At 33.1% G+C, this 19244-nt stretch overlaps 2 protein-coding genes across 6 annotated transcripts in view; both read right to left on the bottom strand.

The window, feature by feature from the left end:
- Positions 1 to 5856, bottom strand: part of VWC2L (von Willebrand factor C domain containing 2 like) — a 174175-nt gene extending 168319 nt beyond the window's left edge. For all 4 annotated transcript variants that reach the window (XR_004670311.2, XM_024927959.5, XM_003812513.6 and 1 more), the window contains exons 1-2: positions 4696 to 5856; positions 1894 to 2363 (exon numbers count right to left, since the gene is read on the bottom strand). Coding sequence is in view for 3 of the 4 variants with exons in the window: in XM_024927959.5 (XP_024783727.1) it covers positions 1894 to 2283 (390 nt within the window). In the remaining variant the exon portion in view is untranslated. The remainder of the gene's footprint in view (positions 1 to 1893; positions 2364 to 4695) is intronic.
- Positions 5857 to 5989: 133 nt separating this feature from the next.
- The window catches only part of SPAG16 (sperm associated antigen 16), a 1126826-nt gene continuing 1113571 nt past the window's right edge, over positions 5990 to 19244 (bottom strand). For both annotated transcript variants that reach the window (XM_003812510.4, XM_055109074.2), the window contains one exon: positions 5990 to 6350. In XM_003812510.4, the coding sequence (XP_003812558.1) occupies positions 6175 to 6350 (176 nt within the window). In that variant the 3' untranslated portion in view covers positions 5990 to 6174. The remainder of the gene's footprint in view (positions 6351 to 19244) is intronic.

Here is a 19244-nt window from a genome sequence, read left to right as displayed (position 1 = left end):
ATCTATTATTTTAAAAATCACATCAAAAATTTTATGACACAAAAAGCCAGGTGAAAAAGCTGTGCATGTTAATGGATCATACATTAGGAAAGAAGTAGTAGGGATTAATTAGATTATAGTAGGGTTATAACTAGAAGGGGTACAGAAATTATTAACTTTTTCTTTAAATACGTCTATATTGTTTGACATGGTAACATAGTTATTATCTTTGTAGTAAAATCTAATAAATAGAGGGAAAACTATAGCATTTTCAATAGTGAGTTAAGTTAGACAATATTTTCTTTATTAAATACAGATTACCAAATTATATAAATCTCAGAAACTTATGTTTTTATTTGTGCTAGTTATGAAATGCTGTTCCTACAATACTCTTTTGTATTCTAGTCTAGATATAAATGCAGGTTAGAAAAGGGTGATATGACTGCTAGAATCAAGTGTGTTGAGTACTTCTACTTACTTCCATTAAGATGACATTAAAAATAGGTAATGTCAAAATATATACAATATTTTAGAGATCATAAAACCATTAATAAATGTACTCTAATCTCAACTATTATTTGGTGTCAACAATGATACTTTTACTAGACTCTCATGCTTTTACTTCTTAATTTTGTGCAATAAAATAATACACGAAAGACAAAAGTCGAGAATAACATGTCTAAGGAAGTTGAATGTCATAATTAAAATTTCCCTTTTGTCCTAAGGAATCTAGTTCCAATGACTGGGTATTCTTGGGTAAATCAGAACTGGCTTGAACCCATAACCTGGTTCATTCCAGGTTAATAATGAACTAAATACAATTAACTATGAATACACAGATTACGCTAATGATGATCAGTTGAGACCTTTTTTCTACATACTGATTTCTGGCACCATTTGACCCTTGTGGTGAGAGAAGTTGGGTCAGTGCTAATAATGGAAATGTCTTCTCTCATACATAAACACCCACACTGAAAACTAGCTATATCTGCTTTTACCTCTAAGGTTCTGAGCACGTCATCACAGAACTTGGTTAGATGAAATGGGAACATTTTATATAAAGCCATCAGTATGACAGACACTCCAGGCACAAACTGCCATTACATTTAAGGTGGACATTTTTCATGTATTCATACCTTCAGGGTTCAGATCAGGCTTGTAGGATATCCCAATTAAAATTAGCCATTGGGGAAAAGAAAGTTCAATAAGGGATAAAAATGAACTCTAAGCTACTTTGAAAATATGACCCAAGCATAAAAGAAAAACTAAAAAATACCATGTAGGCTGAAAAAAATTACAGTCTTTTTTACTACTCTTTACATGGATTGTGATAAAAATTCAGTTCTCTGTGGAATCCTGAAAGCAAAAAATCCAGCGAGCAGAGAACAGAATGGGGATCTTGCTTGACAACAAGTAGGCCCAATGCATTTTCTTAATATGAGGACCACAGCTAAGAAGTGTATCTCTGTAGCTTTTCCACACAATAAACAAATAATTCTAGACTATATTGTTAAATGACTTCAAATACAGGCTAATAAGCAACACACAAAACTGACACAATTAAAAAATTAATTTAGGAGACACATACACTATACACAAAATTGTTCCCATCAGAAAACATATTTTGTAATAACAGAGAAGAAATGTTTAAGGGCAAAAATAAAAGGTGTTAGGTATGCCCCAAATACTTCTGGGAAAAAAAATAAAGGTTATTGTGCAACTTAACAAATATGATCAACAAACCAATTGGCCATTTGTTGACCATGGTGCTACTTATGGTAATTAGAATCAAATTGTATAATTTAAAGGGAAATTTTAAAGTACATTTTTCCAACTCTGACTTTAATGTAGCAATGTACTAAGCACGTGGTATGAAAAGTTGATATTTCAATAAATATGGAGGGAAACGCATACCTTAAATTCCTCCAAGATTTTGTAATTTTTCCCGTGATATTCACAGAAGTTTTTTACTTCTTTGCACTCAGGACAGCATCCATTGTGTTCCACTTTAGTACACTTTGGGTGAATTTTAGGGCATTCTGGTTGGTCGCAAACAGGTCCATCTAGAGCACAGACACACGGACAGTTGGAATGCCCAGGGAAAAATCGTTCTCCCAACTTGTATACAAAGCCGCTGTCATCGACACACCCTTTCCCTCGATAGTCATCAAAGATCAGATTGTCATTACTGGAGATCTGGTCACCTTCATCAGCAGGATAGTCTTCATGACTGATAGCAGCAGAGGTGACCAATCCAGGGATGACCAACAGAAGTATGCAAGCTTCATGAATATGAAGAGCCATCCCCCTCTTCAAAGACTTCTGGATGTGCTCCTAATATTAAATATACTCAGCTCCTTCCATGGGAATACAAGAGGGGTAGGCTGAAAATAAATATTTAAAAAGAATAATTTGACATATATAAAGTGAAGATAGATTCATTTAAGCCCACGCTCTTAAACTGTTTGCGATCAATTTGAAGATACTAAGTCCTCAAATAGACTAAGTTCATGCAACTATCTATGCCTTATTGTGAGGTTTGGAGAGTTGATACTTGGCAATATATGCATTAAAATTTGTCCTTTTGGATTATTTTATATAGGAACCTTCAGCTTGAATTTTCCTTCTGAATTTCATAGGTCTGGCTTTATCTAAGTTGCAAAGAAATGGTTTTACTGAGCCCCAAAATGTGATCACAAGGACTAACTTACAAATAGCTCAAGAATATTTGAACTCACATTTTCTATTATTCTTTAAACTGGACTAGTCAGTGATGGAACATATGTTATAATTATCTGTGTCAACTCAAGAGATTAGTGAGAAAAAGATCTAATTCTAAAGGAAAGGGAATAAACCAACAGTTGAATATAAATTATATTTAGGAAGGAGCTACTATAAAGGATTTCCTACTTATTTATGCCCATAATTAAAGAACAACAATGGTGTCAACATCAGTTACCTGTTTAAGTGAACATGAGTCTGGATTTTTGAAATATAGTTGATAACAAAAACAACATAACTATTCCATAGTGATTAAGAGAAAGAAAATTTGAAATAATAAATAATACAAGAGAATTCCATGTGCTTAAAAGAGTTTGTTAAAAACAAATTTATTTGTATTATTGTCCACATTATTTTACATAGGAAGGAAGCTCCTAGTGGGCAGGAAAGATCTATCTATAAATTTATTTCACAGTAACTTGAATCTAGTATATATGTAATATTATTTAAATTAAAATTTTCAATATAATATAAATACAATTTATGAGATCTTGAAAACATAACTCTTGAAATGTCAAAAATATTTACATGTACACAATCTGCACAAAGATGCCAGCATAAAATTCTTTGTGGAAGTTGCTTAAAACCGTAATTAAGTGTTAACCATTCATAGAAAATATGCCTTATTAATTTTGTGACACTGACTCTTGTAAACTCCACTTAGTATTGGTGCTTGATGTGAAGGGTTGGGAGTGGGCTCTTATTTAAATATTTAGAATAACTAAATCACACAGAGGCTCTGGGGAGACTGTGACTTTAGGGAGTAATAAATAAGAAAAAGTATTGTCAAATAGCTCATTTTTTTATTTAAATGCTATTGGCTTCATGCCAATAACACTAAGATGGTATACAGGACATTTTCAGGTCAGCTATAAATGTTATACATTGGTTTATTTTCAGATTATATTAAGAGCAATGATAAACCATCTCTTTTCAGTCTAACATATACAGACAATAACTTAAAATAAGATAAAGATGACATTAGGAAACTTCATAAACTATTATATTTGCATTTTAAGGTAGATATACAAGTTCTAGTAATAGTAAAATGGAAGGTAGTATGCCCTCTTTCCGGAGAAAGCTGATATTAGAATTCCTCTGATATCCTCTGATATTAGAATTCCCTTTGGGTAGGTCATAAAGCCGATGATTTCTTATAAAATATGTCAAAAATAATGAGTCATGACAGAACAAGAAAATGCAAACCTATAATTCTACTTGAGAATCTGGAAGCTCCCTTTGACAAAGCATTTTTTTCTCTCAAATTACTACAGAGATAACAAACATAACAGAAGCTTCTGAAAAAGCATAAATATAATTTACTAATTAAAGCAAGCATTTATACATCACATATTTAGAAAGTTTATCTTGGAGGAAAAGAAAGCTACTGTGCTTCCTTATAATATTCCAGCAATATCTGTCAATGCATGCAAGATAAGCCATATAAAATACACATATGATTCTGCTTCAAAGGGACATAGGCAGAAAATGATCTCTTTGTAAGCCACAGGTAGGCATTAATGTGTTAGGTTATGGTAAATGTAAACTTAGAGGTAAAAATAGGAATGTAATATCTACTTTATATAAACATTAAATATGTTTTTATTATATGAAATATATCTTAAAATCTGCATGGTAAAAAAGAAGATTTTATTTTCAATATAACAAAGTTCTTAGGCTTTTTTTTTTTAAAAAAGCCTTCATAATTGAGCTGCCCTAGTACAATTTAAGATGCTATTTAAGAGAAGAAACATGGGATAAATCAAATGTAATGTTTATCTGAAGATTTTTAAAAAGAAAGCAAACACTGCTAAACTGAGGATCACTTCCCAGCTTAACTTTCCCCCCCTCCCCATATTGCTACAGATGATTTAAAATGACTGCATCTATTTCTTTGAGAAAACAAACATAATTCATGTCATAAGATACACTTACCTAATCACTCTGGAGGTTAATGGTGGTGGTAGGGGTCACAGCCCAAAATGAACTAAAAGGTCAGGTATGTTTTAAGAAAGCAGTTCCTCTTTAATTACCCAAAGAATACATTTTTTAGGCATGAATTAAAGGCAATCCATTCTCTCTACCTCCCATTTCAAAACACAGTAAAGAAGCAGTCTCCCGCCCTTCCAGAAAGAAACACAGCAGACACATATAAGAAATTTGCTTTGGACCTGTCTTCAGAATTCAAAGCAAGAAGCAATGCTGGTCCTGTAGAAATCCAGACTCCAGTAGCAGAATCATGTTGAACTTATTTTTAGCATTTTCTTAGATCCTTCTATGAAATTTCCCGGCTGATTACGCCTCCTCCACACATGAGTTCACTTACACAGTGTTTGCTACGGCAGTAGCGGTGATTTGGCTAGGCTCTGAGGATCACAAACAGCAACAGCATGCTGTAGCTTAAAGCCCACTCCGCTGGCAATACCATCACCATCGTCCACAGTATGTTGCTTGAATCCCCTCTTACACACCGGAAAATACTAACTGTGGATGTGAAGGAAAGGAGCAACTTTAGCTGGGTTTCTGCATCAGTAAGAGCAGTTTGCAGATTGCTGATTTGGAGCTCATTCTGCCGGCAGCCGGGAATTCCTCAGCACCACGGACAGCGCCAACAACTGGCTTCTGAGCCCAGCTCTGTCGAAATCCCAGAGCTGCTTTAGACGAGGCTAGAGTGCTCTCCAAGCAGTCGCACTTTATACAGCGGATGCGTGCATTAGGAGGGGTAAAGACATTCTACGTGCGAGATACTTATTTGCATTGAAATTACAATTAATTTATTTTTTTTCTATAAAATTGTATACCTAACGCGTTCTTGGATGGGCTGCAGAGATGAAAGTTCCGGAAGAGGCTTGCATTTAGATTTAAGCCATCTGCAGTCCCCCAATTATTATTAATAGATAAAGTATAATCATTGTCAAACAATCTGTGAAAACGTATGCTCGTCGATTCTATTTGACCCTTTGGTGGCAGAAAGACTTCCCTGGTGCTGCATGATTAAACTTCAGGTCTTCCTGAAGCTTGGATCTGATTTTTTTTTTTTTTTTTTTTTTTAAGTAGCCAGGTTTTCCTGCAGTTTGTTCTCTAAAATTAAAAATCAATCTCCTGTAATTCATCTAGTCTGTCATTAGGCGTCATTGTAAAGCTGTTTCTTTCAAAACCCCTAGCAAAGATGCCGTGTCTCTAAATTCTTATCAAAATGAGAGAGAAAAAAGACCCTGACACAAATGGGTGAGCATAAAGTTATTTTTTATTAGTAACAGTATGAGCACTAAAATATATGTCCAAAGCATGTTTTAGAGCAGACTGTAAATGTCACCTGCTGGCACATTTAACCAGTTATTTGATGGTTTGGGACTACAGGAGGCATTTTCAAGCCTTAAAGGGAATGCCCTCTGCAGCGGGATGTGCTGACGGTCAAGACCACGTTCGAACTGTGCCGTCAGAGCCTCCAGAAAAGAGAATCTCCCCGTCGTGAGAAAACACAACCGTGTGTGCCTCGTTTTCGTGGCCCATCAATTTGTGAATCTCCCCAGATTTAAGATCTAGCAAATGGATAACACCATTGCCACTTGCCTGAGCTAAAACTCGACCTGAGGGAGACAGAGAGGAGAGAGAGAGAGAATGAATCAAAGTTTTATTTCGAGTGTTCACAGTTTATAAGCAATGAAGCATTCTATTTTTTTCACTTATCATTCTGTGTTAGGGGTCAGTTATTAAATATGCAGTAGCTCCTGTAGGTATAAGAAATAAGTTGAGTCAAAATTAAGACACATCAATAATTAGGTTATAAAATTTTCTAATTGGGACATAGAGCCTAACGGTCTACCTCCTTTATACGCAGATTTCATCAAACGTCCTACTATTCTTTTATATTTGTGATTAATAAAGCATTTTGAGGAGATGAGATTGAAAGCAACTATGAAAGGCAACTTTCTTTTTCAAATAAATTATATGTTAGAAAGTTTTAAAAGGCATAGCTTTCAAAATTTATGGAAAACATTTGTATTCTTCTTTAAACTTATTTATAATAATTATGTTAATCATTACTTACAACTCAATATACATTCCTGCTTTAAAAATTGTGATACTCATGAACTCAACAAATATTTTTTTGAAGCTGAAGTGGAAATAAATACTTCCATTTCAAAATGACTTGGGAGTTTTTACTCTAGCTTAGAATTCAAATTTTGATAAGTTGAATTTTTTTTACATAAGATGGCTAAATACAGCACAGGGTATTTGCATAATTTTTGTATCATATATTTTTTAGTGGCTCATTTCCTCAAAGTGAAAACTAATCAGGGATCCAATTTTAATTAATATTTTTATTAAGGAAGTCCAGTAACAAACTATCATGGGACTTGGAGTTAAGTAAAACAATAGGATATGTTTACATAAGCTCAGTACTTAGTGTAAATAAGTATGACATTAGTACTATCCATGGGATTATTTAATCATACTTAGAAGGCATATTATTGTTTCAGTAATAACATTTAAAATTTATTAAACTCTTTTAATGTGATAGATACTATATTTAGTGCTTGATATGGATAATTCTGTATGATCCTTATATTTAGTGCTTGATATGGATAATTCCGTATGATCCTTACAGTAATCTAATGATAAAGAAAATAGCATTAACTATTTAATATTTTAAATAGTTAGTACTAATAGTAGTAACTAATATTTTAAATAGTACTAATAGTATTAACTATTTAATATATTAGTTAGTATTAATAGTATTAACTATTTAATATTTTAAATAGTACTATTTATCTGTATTTTAAATAGTTAGTACTATTTAAAAATGCTTAAATATCTGTTATGTAAAAAATGCCTCCTCCATGTAGGTGAAGAAATAGAGGCTTGGAAAGGCGAAGTAACTTGCTCACAATGACACCCTAGGTATAGAAGGAGCTAGCATTTAATCAGAGCACTTCGAATCCAGAGCCTGGGCTTTCAGCCATTGCTTTCCACAGCCAGCATAGCATTGTTATCAATGATGCCTTCTTGACAGATTTTAGGTAAGTGATATATTGTGAAAATAGCACTGGTCCATTTTATAATAAGAATTATAGAATTATATCACCATAAAAGCTATAGTGAAATATTTAATCACAAATTTTACCCCCAAACATCATGAATACCTCTAAAACAGAGAAAAGTTATAAAAGTAAAGCTAACCATGATAAATACAGCCTATTTGCAAACCTTTATAACTACTGGGCTTCTTCATCTAGAACAAAACCTGACACAGCAAAGATCCTTAGGATGGATTAGAGTGTCCAAAGCAGCAGATGTGAATATTTATTATAAACCATTTTCTACTAAGTCTTTGCTGACAGAGGCATTACATATGGATTTCACTTCCAACCTCACTCTATAGGCAATTGCTGTTTGTGACTTTCCCAAATAACTTTTTTTCTTGTAGTCTTTATACAACAGCTGAAAAGGGGGGTAAACACTGATTTCTATTTGTGAAACCAAACAAAATGAAACAGAACCAAGTCCATAAAGAAAAAGAAAAATATTTAGCTTTAAATCATTATTCACATCTCTAAAAATAATAATTGGAAATATTTATGAAGGCTCTGGTAATTTCTGAAAGTTTGTTCAATAAAATACAGAAAATGATATTGGAAACTCATATTAATTCAATTCAACAGCACCATGCCTCAGGTGTTCCAAAAATTTGTTTTTTCAAGAACAGATTTTGGTCAGCAAATTTATTATGAGGTTTTTCAAGTTTACCTGAATTCATTTTCAGAAGATTGCAAGACTGAGTACGTATCGTAACTAATTCCTAAAATGAATATAAGTTTATAATCATGTTCAACTTCATTTAAAGTATATTGGATTATTACACGGCACATAATGTGTGACTTAAAAATTAGTTTTGCTGGGAACAGGGATGCTAACCTCTTTCTAAGTTAGAAAATGTTCAAAATTACTTACCAGGGTATGTCAATTGCTACATTAGTACTTTAGTATCCAATTGGTTTGAGAGAGAAGAGGTACTCTCAGAAACAGAATAAAAAATGCCATAGTCTCATTACTGGTAGCATCTCCACAAAGTGGAGCATTTATAGAGAAAGTGTTTATGCAGAAGTGCATGGGTATCTTTTTAAATCTCCTGGTGATTGGCAATGAAAAACAAACCACACTGCAAATCACTTGTCATCTGAATGTCAGGGTCTTAATGATAAATTTAGGGAGAATAAAAGATTTAACTATATCAGAACTTGGTCAATGGAATGAAAATATGGTAGAAATACAATTTTAAATAGCGTCATGAGAACTTATGTGAAACCTGAACTAATAATGTTCATGTTGAAGTAAATATGTCTCTTTAAAAAATATGAAATTAAATAATTTATTTTTACTTTAAATCTTTTATTAAAATATTAAAAGCAAAATATTGTCTTGTAACATGTAATTTCTGAACAGATTATTAAATTGTTATTTAGCTTAGTATTTTAACAAGAATAATTATAACAATTTATGAATACACACATTCCATAAAAATCACATGAATTAAATTTGTGATTAAAAACAGAGTAGTTTACCAATAGGTTAAAAATAAAAATGGTCAAAATTGATTTATAAAGGTATTTTAAAATATAGATAAATGTTTAAACATCTGTTATGTAAAAAATGCCTTGCTTTTTTTCTTTTGTTAACATTCAAGTTATAAGGATGTCATACTTTTCACAGAATGGAAAGAAAATAAACAGTCTAGGGAGAAGATTGATTTAATTTTGTAACTGCTATTTTTTATACAAATAACTCAGTATATATCAACACTGAGTGATTATGACTCCTTCATATGTCTTAAAAAATATAATCAATACTTATTTTTATCTGCCAAGACTTCAGAATATTTTCATGTTTAGTAAATCAATACCTTTTCTGTTGACCAATAGGATTCAATGAGGAGCATATGTTGCTGTCCATTTTACTCTATTGGATGAATTTGCCAACTCCTTTTGGCTTTGAAGACAAGAATTAAATTTCTCCTAACCTCAAAGTATTGCTCTGCTATTAAATGATTCAATCTAATTTTATAAATTAGAGGGTCTTTCAAAGTTAGTTCCAAATAAATTTATAACTTTCTTAATACAATATAGTTCCTTTATATGCTGTATTTATTTTAATAAATAGTTTCACTAATATCTTAGGCATAACAGTTTCAATTGAATTTGTTATAAAAACTTGAATATTTGAATATACTTACTAATTTAAGCATTATTAACAATAGAATCCCTTGAAGAAGTTTATAGAATGAGTTAATCCATACAAATTGAGTGGTAAAATTTTATCCGGGTGTAAAAATCACTTTATATAAACTAGCATAGTTTGGAAACTCTTACTCTCATGCTAATAAAATGTGTAATATTGACACTTTTTCTAGCTACAATTTTTAAAACTTTTCAATCAGTTTTCATTAATTTTTATTAAATTTTAAATTAATTTTAGAAACACGTGTGAGAAGTCAATTTGATTTTGACAGTGTACACCTAGAATAACCAGGAGTTACCTTAAACCTTTCAATACTTACTTTCCTTCTCATGTAGACAAGTTCTCCTTAAGGTTGAGATGCATGCTGCTTATTATTGCAATTTTTTTTTATAATCATGGAACTTGACTTATCAGTACTTAATATGTGCTTGTTGCTTGAAGATTCATAGTGTGTTACAAGTAGGAGCACAAAAACCTTTATGACATTTTTAAATAGAAAGGGTTTGAGCCCATTTCTTTGTCATCCAGGTTTACTGGAATGAGTTGATGGTAGCCCTCATTTATTGAATGTCTAGAGCTTTCTTTTTTACATCACATGTTTTTCACTCAACCCTGTGATGTAGCTATTCTTTCCTCCTAGAAAATGAAGAAGGAGACTCACAGAAGGTTGAATTGGGATTTACTTTATTTATTTATTTTTTTGGGGGATGGAGTTTCACTCTTGTTGCCCAGGCTTGAGTGCAGTGGCGCAATCTCAGCTCACTGCAACCTCCGCCTCCCGGGTTTAAGTGATTCTCCTGCCTCAGCCTCCGGAGTAGCTGGGATTATAGATGCCTGCCACCACGGCCAGCTAATTTTTTGTATTTTTAGTAGAGATGGGGCTTCACCATGTTGGCCCTGCTGGTCTTGAACTCCTGACCTCAGGTAATCCACCCATCTTGGCCTCCCAAAGTGTTGGGATTACAGGCATGAGCCACTGTGCCCAGCCTTGATTTGGGATTTGAATGGAAAACTTTATTACTCAAAAAGTCTTGCTTCATTTACTGGCTTTAGAATTTCTTTCATAAATTAAGATTTAGGGCCAACTGGGTTTATGCCTGTAATCCCAATGCTTTGAGAGGCCAAGGCAGGAGGATCACTTGAGGCCAAAAGTTTGAGAGCAGCTTGGACAACATAGTGAGACTCCATCTCTACAAAAAATTTGGAAGAAAATTAGCCAGGTATGGTGGCATGCATCTGTAGTCCTAGCTACTGTGGAGGCTAAGGCAAGAGGATTGCTGGAGTCCAGGAGTTCAAGGCTGCAGTGAGCTATTCCCACCGTTACACTCCATTCTGGGTGGTAGCGCAAGCCCCTGTCTCTAAAATAATAATAACAAAAAATAAGCCAAAAAGACTCAGATAAGTGTCACACTTTGGGGCCTCTTTATGAATATCACTGAATTCTCTAGTTGCATAAGTTCTTAACTTTAATGCTCATGTTAATCCCATAATTGTTTTATTTAATGTTGATTCTACTACTTTGTGAAACTCTGAAACTAAAATACTCATGTTCTTGCAAAAGTCACTATATATATCCATTAATCTCTAAATACATACATTCTAATGCATATATAATATGTACTAAAAATTGTACCCGATAACTAAAAACACTCATTTTACATCCCTTCCCATATCTCCAGCCAAATTATCTCCCTGGTTCTACCATTTCTATTATGAATACTAATTATTTTTTCTTCTAGACTCCAAACTGTAATAAAATTCATTTCTGACTTTGCCTCCCTCTCCACCTTCAATCCAAGTCCTAGCCATTCTTTCTTTTTTTAAACAAATTTTCTATAATCCAACCCAGCCATTTATTAATATTTCCAACTGTTATGTCCACAATATTAGTTAAAATCCTTTTTTTAAAGACACTAGGACCACTGAAATGATTCTCAAAATGATCTTTTCATTTTCATATTTTTACTTTTAAATCTACCTATATTAATTCCTGAGGCATTTCTTCAGTAATGTTATCCTCATCCTAAAATACCACAAATATAAACAGAACAATGAAAGCAGTAGCAGCAGCAACAACAACAAAGAGGCCCTTTTCATCTCTGACGTTCTCAGGTTTTGTTTTGTTTTAGATCCAACCATCTTATGTTACAAATAAAACAGCTGAGCTGAAGTGACTTGGCCAAGGTAGGAAAATGCACGTGTGGCAGTTGCAGAATATGGCTGAAATCAGATCTTTGGCACCTAAATCGGTGCTCTTTTTTACTATTTCTTTCAGACACTGAATAATGTCCAAGTATCTTAGCATGGCTTTTAAGATCTCTACACTCTGATACAAATCTGCATTTGCTAACTCAAGTACACTCTTACATGAACTCTGTGCTCTCCATCAAACAATTTGCCCTCATTTCTTGAATGTATTTTTCACTTCCCTACCTTTGGATTGTTTCTTCTGTAATTCCCTATAGTGGAATATTTTTCCTAGCTGTCTCCATGGTCCCTAACCATTACTTCCTAACAAAAATCAACCTACCTATTAAATCCTAGTTCAAAATGATTTTCTTCACCAAGTTGGTACAAGGGATTCCTAGTACAAGATCTGCCTTTTCTGAGCACTTACTGCATTTCATTCATACCATTCATGTGATAATAAGATGTCAAAAATTCTAGTTAACTATATATTTGTCTTACATTCTTAACTTCGTAATTACTCAGGAACAGGGGCCATGCCATATATTTTTCCATTCTCCCAGCAGAGCAAGGAAGATATAATCAATATCAGTGGATAATAGTAGCAGCTTTCACACTACCATTTGTAGTACATATTATTTGCCAAGCACTGTTCTAAGTCCTTTACTTGCATTATCTCATTTTATTCTTCAATAACCCTAAGGGTAGGTTATACCTGTAATATCCATTATAGCAGCTATGACACACATGTAGCTATTGAGCATGTGAAATGTGGTTAGTACAAATTGGAATGTGCTGTAATTGTAAAATGCTCACCAGGTTTCAAATGAAGAAAGAATGTAAAATAGGCTATTACTCATTTTCATATTGATTACTTGTTGATATGATACCGTTTTGGGTACATTTAATAGATTTTAACATATATTTTATATGTATATAATTAATAAGTATAAATATATATCTCATATATAAATATAAATATATAAATATATCAATTTTACCCATTCTTTAAAAATGTGTCCACTAGAAAATTTAAAATTATCAACATACTATTATCATAGTATATCACATATCACATATTTTTATTAGAAAATACTAGCATATACTCTGCTTTACAGAGGAGGGAAATGAAGTTTAGAAAGAAAAGCAACTTCTCCAAGGCCACACAGCTTGTAAGTGATGGCATCCGGATTTGAGGTCTATATGACTCCAAGGCTCATGCTGTTATCTTTTATGATATGTCTAGATGAGTTTTTCTTTTTTTTTTTGGATTGGCTCCATGTCATCCCTTCCACTTTGATTCAGCTGCCCTTACTAAAACACAACACGACGGAGAGATGTATCTATCAAAATCTCTCTTGAGTGTGCCACTCCAGTTTCCAGTGTGAATCTATGCTCATCTCTAGGAATATATTTAAATTAATTTTTACATAAGTAAAAGAAATATTTTAAAAATTTTATATTCATGGTCGCCCTAGTGGCATCTATTGATTCCAAGAATCTGATTGTACAACTAGTTTCCTGGGAATAAGTGACAAACTCAGGAAGGCTGCCCTATTCTTTTAGAGCTTCTGGAGACCATCCAATGTACCCAGTGCCTTAGTGGGCAGAAAAAACACTTCCACATCCTTAGGTAAGTATTTTATATTAAGATGTTATTTAAAAATTGTCATTTAATTTTTGATACAGGGGAAACAAACCAGATTATATTTTCTTTCCAATGCTTATGCTTTCTATGTTGGCAAACATCCCCTTAGCCTCACCCAAATAATATTTTTGAATACAGTGAATATATTTTATCCAGTTCTTTACACTAATTGTTCCTGAAAAAAAAACAGTTCTTGTTTTGCTGAAAGATCTCAACTTAATTTAAGAATTAAGAAAAGACAAAATTAATTGGATAGATTGGTAAAGTAAAATCATCTAAGGTAGAGAGAGGTATTGGACCTCGGTTGTCAATATGAAAATTCCTATTCCCTGAAATTCCAAGGAAAAACCACTGAGAGGCATGAAACTTGTTAATAAATCCAAGTTTGAAGAAGATACTGGTTGAGGCACACTTACTGTGGTGGTGTATTAACTGGCCAAATGATGTCATTTTGTAATGGAGCACCCTACGTTAGTTATGAAATTTATTAAATAATGTTGACAGAAATATTTGATTTTTTGTTAGAGGAATAATTCACAACACTAGTTAATATATCAAGAGTTAAGAGTTGTGTTTCCTTGGGGGACTCTTTAATTGATCAAATACAATTTCCCCAGTGAGCCACCAGTTATCAGGTACTGTTAGTTAAGGTAACTGTGGATATATAAGTTGGTTGGGTTAATTAAATACAGTCATTTTTAATGAGAATTATTAAATGTTATATCTATCAAAACTTTAAATTTCTTTATGTTCAGAAAATTCAGAATATCTATTTTTCTTATTACTCTGTGTCTAAACACGTAACACATACACTAGCAAAAAGGTTACAAAATTCACTTATAGGTTTGAACATGTTACATTTTCTAGCGATATTATGAGTCAGCAATTGGCTAAAACTATGCATTTTTCTATTATTTATATAGTCAGTAATAGTGTCATTCTGGATTAGAGGAATGTGTCTGCATGAATGGAGCTTTGTTATAAGAAATAGAAGCAAACTCAAACCTTTTAAGCTTATTATAAATAATAAAAATGTGAATGAAATACATCATTACGTTTCTCATTACAATAACTTCAGTAATTTCTCATGATTATTCATTCTTTGATTAAATTTTGAGCAATAGGTTTCTCCAAAGAAACAAAATACTCATTTTATATTTTATTCAAATGAGTCTCATACACAGATCATAAGAAATTTATCACAAATATACAAGAATAGAGACAAAAATCATTGTGTGCCATATATGAAATAACATAACAGGGAAGAGAAACTTTGATGAATAAGGAAATGATTTTTATACACATCAGAACAGATTTGAAGCAATTCTCTAAATCAATATAGATAGGCAGAAATGCTTCTGAACATTTATTACCTGTGGAGAGTGTTATTGATTAATTTTATTGATTTTTTGAATGCACGTGGAGAGGCATCTGCTGTTTCTTTAAAAGATGCCTCAAAATGAAAAGTATCAAGAAACTACTTAAGTTTTGAGGATTTGCATTAATGGCTCAACCAGGGTCATTACTCAGAATTTCAAAAACACCACAGAAAGGAGATATGAAATGTGATTTAGTTTATTTTGTACCTTACTGCTGATCAATGCATTTCAGAAAAAAATATTGCTTGCGAATTTAACTTGCCTAAGTGCTAGTAACAATTTAAAAACTTTTCCAGCATTTTTTACTATGTATATTAATGCTAAAGGGTCCTAACTTTTCTTTTGTGAGCAAAGATTAGTTGATGTCATAGTGTAAAACATAGAGTATAAAACAAATGCATTTTAAATTTATCTTGGTAGAAGTTCATATCACAAAAATGGTAACAGAGAAGGAAGGGAAGGCTTCAGTATCTTCAGAGCTCTAGTCAACAGATTTGTTTACCTTACTTAGAAAACATAAAATATTGAATGGACATCAAACACATGGAAGTTGAGGATAATCTACCATTATGTGAACTTGATATGGAATGTGACTTATTAAGCAAGTGAATTTTATTGCACAGAGTCTGTTTTAGAAGTTTGCCAAAAATGGTTTTAAACAAATATAAGTTGCTCCTCTGTATCTATGGGGGTGTTGGTTCCAGGTCCTTCCCAACCCACAGATACCAAACTCTTCAGATGCTCAAGTCCCTTCTATAAAATGGCAGTTTTTGCATATAACCTATGCATATCCTCCTGTGTACTTTAAATCATTTCTGGATTACTTATAATACCTAATACAATATAAATGCTACATAAATAGTTGTTATATTTTTATATTATTTTTGTTATACTTTTTTTTGAATATTTTCAATCTGTGACTGGTTGAATCTGTAATTGCAAAATCTGCAGCTACATGGGGCCAACTGTAATCTTTTTCTGTCTTTAACATGAAATCCATGTCTTTCTTAGGAAGGCAGTTCTTTGATTCTCCAGAAATTCCTAAACTATAGCATGTGAATATATCAAAAAAATTAAGTCTACCTTGCTAGGAACAGAACTTTTGGCCTATGTGCAGTTTTAAAAATATTTCCCCCCTATTAGGAGAGCATGAATGATGATCTTGAACCAGGTGCTTTCCTACATGGGCTACCTTCTGAATATTACAGAAATCCCTTGTGAAATGCACCTAAAGTCCTAAAAATGTTCTAATTAATTATTGAATCTGTTTAAAATATCAACAGCCACCTGCTTTCATTAAGAAATCCTTGTAGACCTGTTTCCTAACTTGGTCTTCACCTATGCAGCTGACCAGTGTTGGAATAATATTTATTCAGGGACCCCATACATCTGGAGCTTTGCAAACATTTCAGAAAAGCTTTTGCTGATGACAGAGGAAATGCAAGTTCCAGTTCAGTTCTGAGGATTTGATAAGCCATCACAAAACATAATTCATAGCAAATCATAGACTATGATATATTCTTCTTTGTTGTTTAGAAATAGGCAAAGGAACCAAGGGCTTATATTTAATATCAAAAATTTAATTAAGAAATTAATCATTTTTGTCTTATTGTAAAGTAATAAAACCACCCTTAGTATTGCTCAGATTTTACTACTGAAACCATAACTACATTTTAAGACTCTAAAAGTCAGAGTTATAATATTTTGGGATTTTTTTCTCTTAATGTACATTGGTGTCAGAACTAACTTCATTATAAAGGAATCCTCTTTCTTGAATGTGGAGGTTTGTCTGTGGGGAAAGCCACTGTCAGATTCTGTTAGTTAATGTTCAGGTGGTGAATTGTTAATAATTACATCCTAATTTTAGAACTTCATCCTTTCCTACTTCAAGGCAACATTGTTAGGTAAAAGAGGCTAAGTGATAAATCAGCATCACTACACCATTAATAGTTATAGTAAAAAAAAAAAGATATGCAAATATGTGATAAAGGAATTATAATTGAGATGGATACCCTCCTCACAAGAGCAAAAGAATGGCTGCAATATCAAATGTGAAGGTCTTGTATGAACTGGGAATGGCTAAATTAATTAGTTTAAGTGTAGTATGCAGTATAATCAGATGATTAAAAAATATTAAACTCTCTGAAATCATAGATTAGCTCTGAATTTTATATATGTCACTATTTATTACCTTAGTAAGCCCCACAGGCATAATACCTAATGGAGGTTTCCTTTTAAATAATTTGAAGTGCTTGATAATAAAAGATAGAACCACTAGCTTACAATTATTATCTCACTTTTTCCCAAATATTTCACATCTGTTGTATTATGGAATCCTTACAATCAAATGCAAAGGCAACATTATTATTTTCATTTTACAGAGAAAGATATTGAATCATAGAGACATGAAAGACCTCCATTAAGATAACAGAGTTAGGATTTGAACAAGGATGCCAACCAAGTATGTCTATAAAATTTCCTCTATCCTGCAGCCTGAGGGGAAACAAAAGTAGTTATGCCAGAAAGTTAAGCTAATTTGGCTGCTATATGAACTGCTAAATAAAGTTATATTAACTAATAATTCTGTGAAGGCATCTTTATGGAAATTTCAGCTAACATTCTATAATATTACATTCCGATGACCTGGCTTTTATCTCATAGAAAATTTAAAGCAACATGTGATTAGTTTGTTCTTTATTCAGCCTCTCTCCATCATACTTTCTCACTGTTAACCTCTTCATCTGCTAGCCCACTTGGATCAAATGGGCTTTTGCTGAAAGCTAGTAGACAATTTGAGATTAAGGGCACTGATGAGTACTTGGAGTTAAAGTAATGAGGCACGCATGATTTAGCTATATACAGGAGGCATAAAAATGGCAAAGTTGGAAGTACAATTATTAGAAAATATGGAGTGTGACTTGTCTGAATAAATGGAATATTAGGGTATTTTCAGTTGCAAGTGAAGGAAAGTCAACTCAATGTGGCAAAGCGAAAATTTTTTTTAAAGTTTAACAAATATATTTATCACACAGAAATACAAATAAACTGACTCCAATAATGGCTGGATCAAGAGGTTGGAATGATGTTATTAGGATGCCTTCTTTCATTGTCTCTATATTCTGATTCCAGCAGTGTAAATCCATACTGAGGCAGACTCTATCCACTTGGTAGTCTGGGTTCAGGCTCATGGCCTACCAAATTCAAATTCCATGGAAAGAGTACCTCTATTGCCTAGCAGTCTCATAAGGGGTAAAAATTTTCCCTTATTGGTTAGCTTGGATCATGTGGCTGGCAGGCGGAAGGGTGTGATTTACTAATTCACCAGGCCAGGATTAAGTGCTGACCAGAACAAGTGAGAGTGCATATGGAGAACTACCCAAATGAAGAACAAGATGCTGTCATTTTAGGAGGAATGACACTAGGCATTAAAAAAAAATCTACTTCAGATAGTCATTCCAGATGTGCAATTCAGAGCCAATTTTTGCATTAGAGAAGAAAACACAGAAATAATAAGCCACATTGTAGGCCTTCAAAACTGTGCTTTACCTTCTATTGTCTTTAATTTGACTATCTATCTATCCTCTTGCCTCCTAAAAGACTCTTATGCAAATAAATTGCATCTAGTTTTATCAATAAATCAGCTCAAGTATTTTGTTAAATAGACTGCCATTGTTTGGGGTCCCTTGATCTACAGTGAGGCTATTAAATGCAAAAACTCCCAAGGATAAACTGCAGGGAAGGTAGGGGTAAAGTGGGAATTATAGTTGCAAAGGAATAGAAAAATTTGAACACCGATAAGACAAGCAATCTGCATTAGAAAATTTAAAAATATGGCCGGGCGCGGGGGCTCACGCCTGTAATCCCAGCACTTTGGGAGGCCGAGGCGGGCAGATCACGAGGTCCGGAGATTGAGACCATCCTGGCCAACGTGGCAAAACCCCGTCTCTACTAAAAATACAAAAATTAGCTGGGCATGGTGGCGCATGCCTGTATGTAGTCCCAGCTACTTGGGAGGCTGAGGCAGGAGAATC

This window comes from Pan paniscus, chromosome 13 (genome assembly GCF_029289425.2).
Source record: "Pan paniscus chromosome 13, NHGRI_mPanPan1-v2.0_pri, whole genome shotgun sequence".
In the NCBI taxonomy this organism is placed as follows: domain Eukaryota; kingdom Metazoa; phylum Chordata; class Mammalia; order Primates; family Hominidae; genus Pan; species Pan paniscus.
This window is presented reverse-complemented; position numbering and strand designations above follow the sequence as displayed.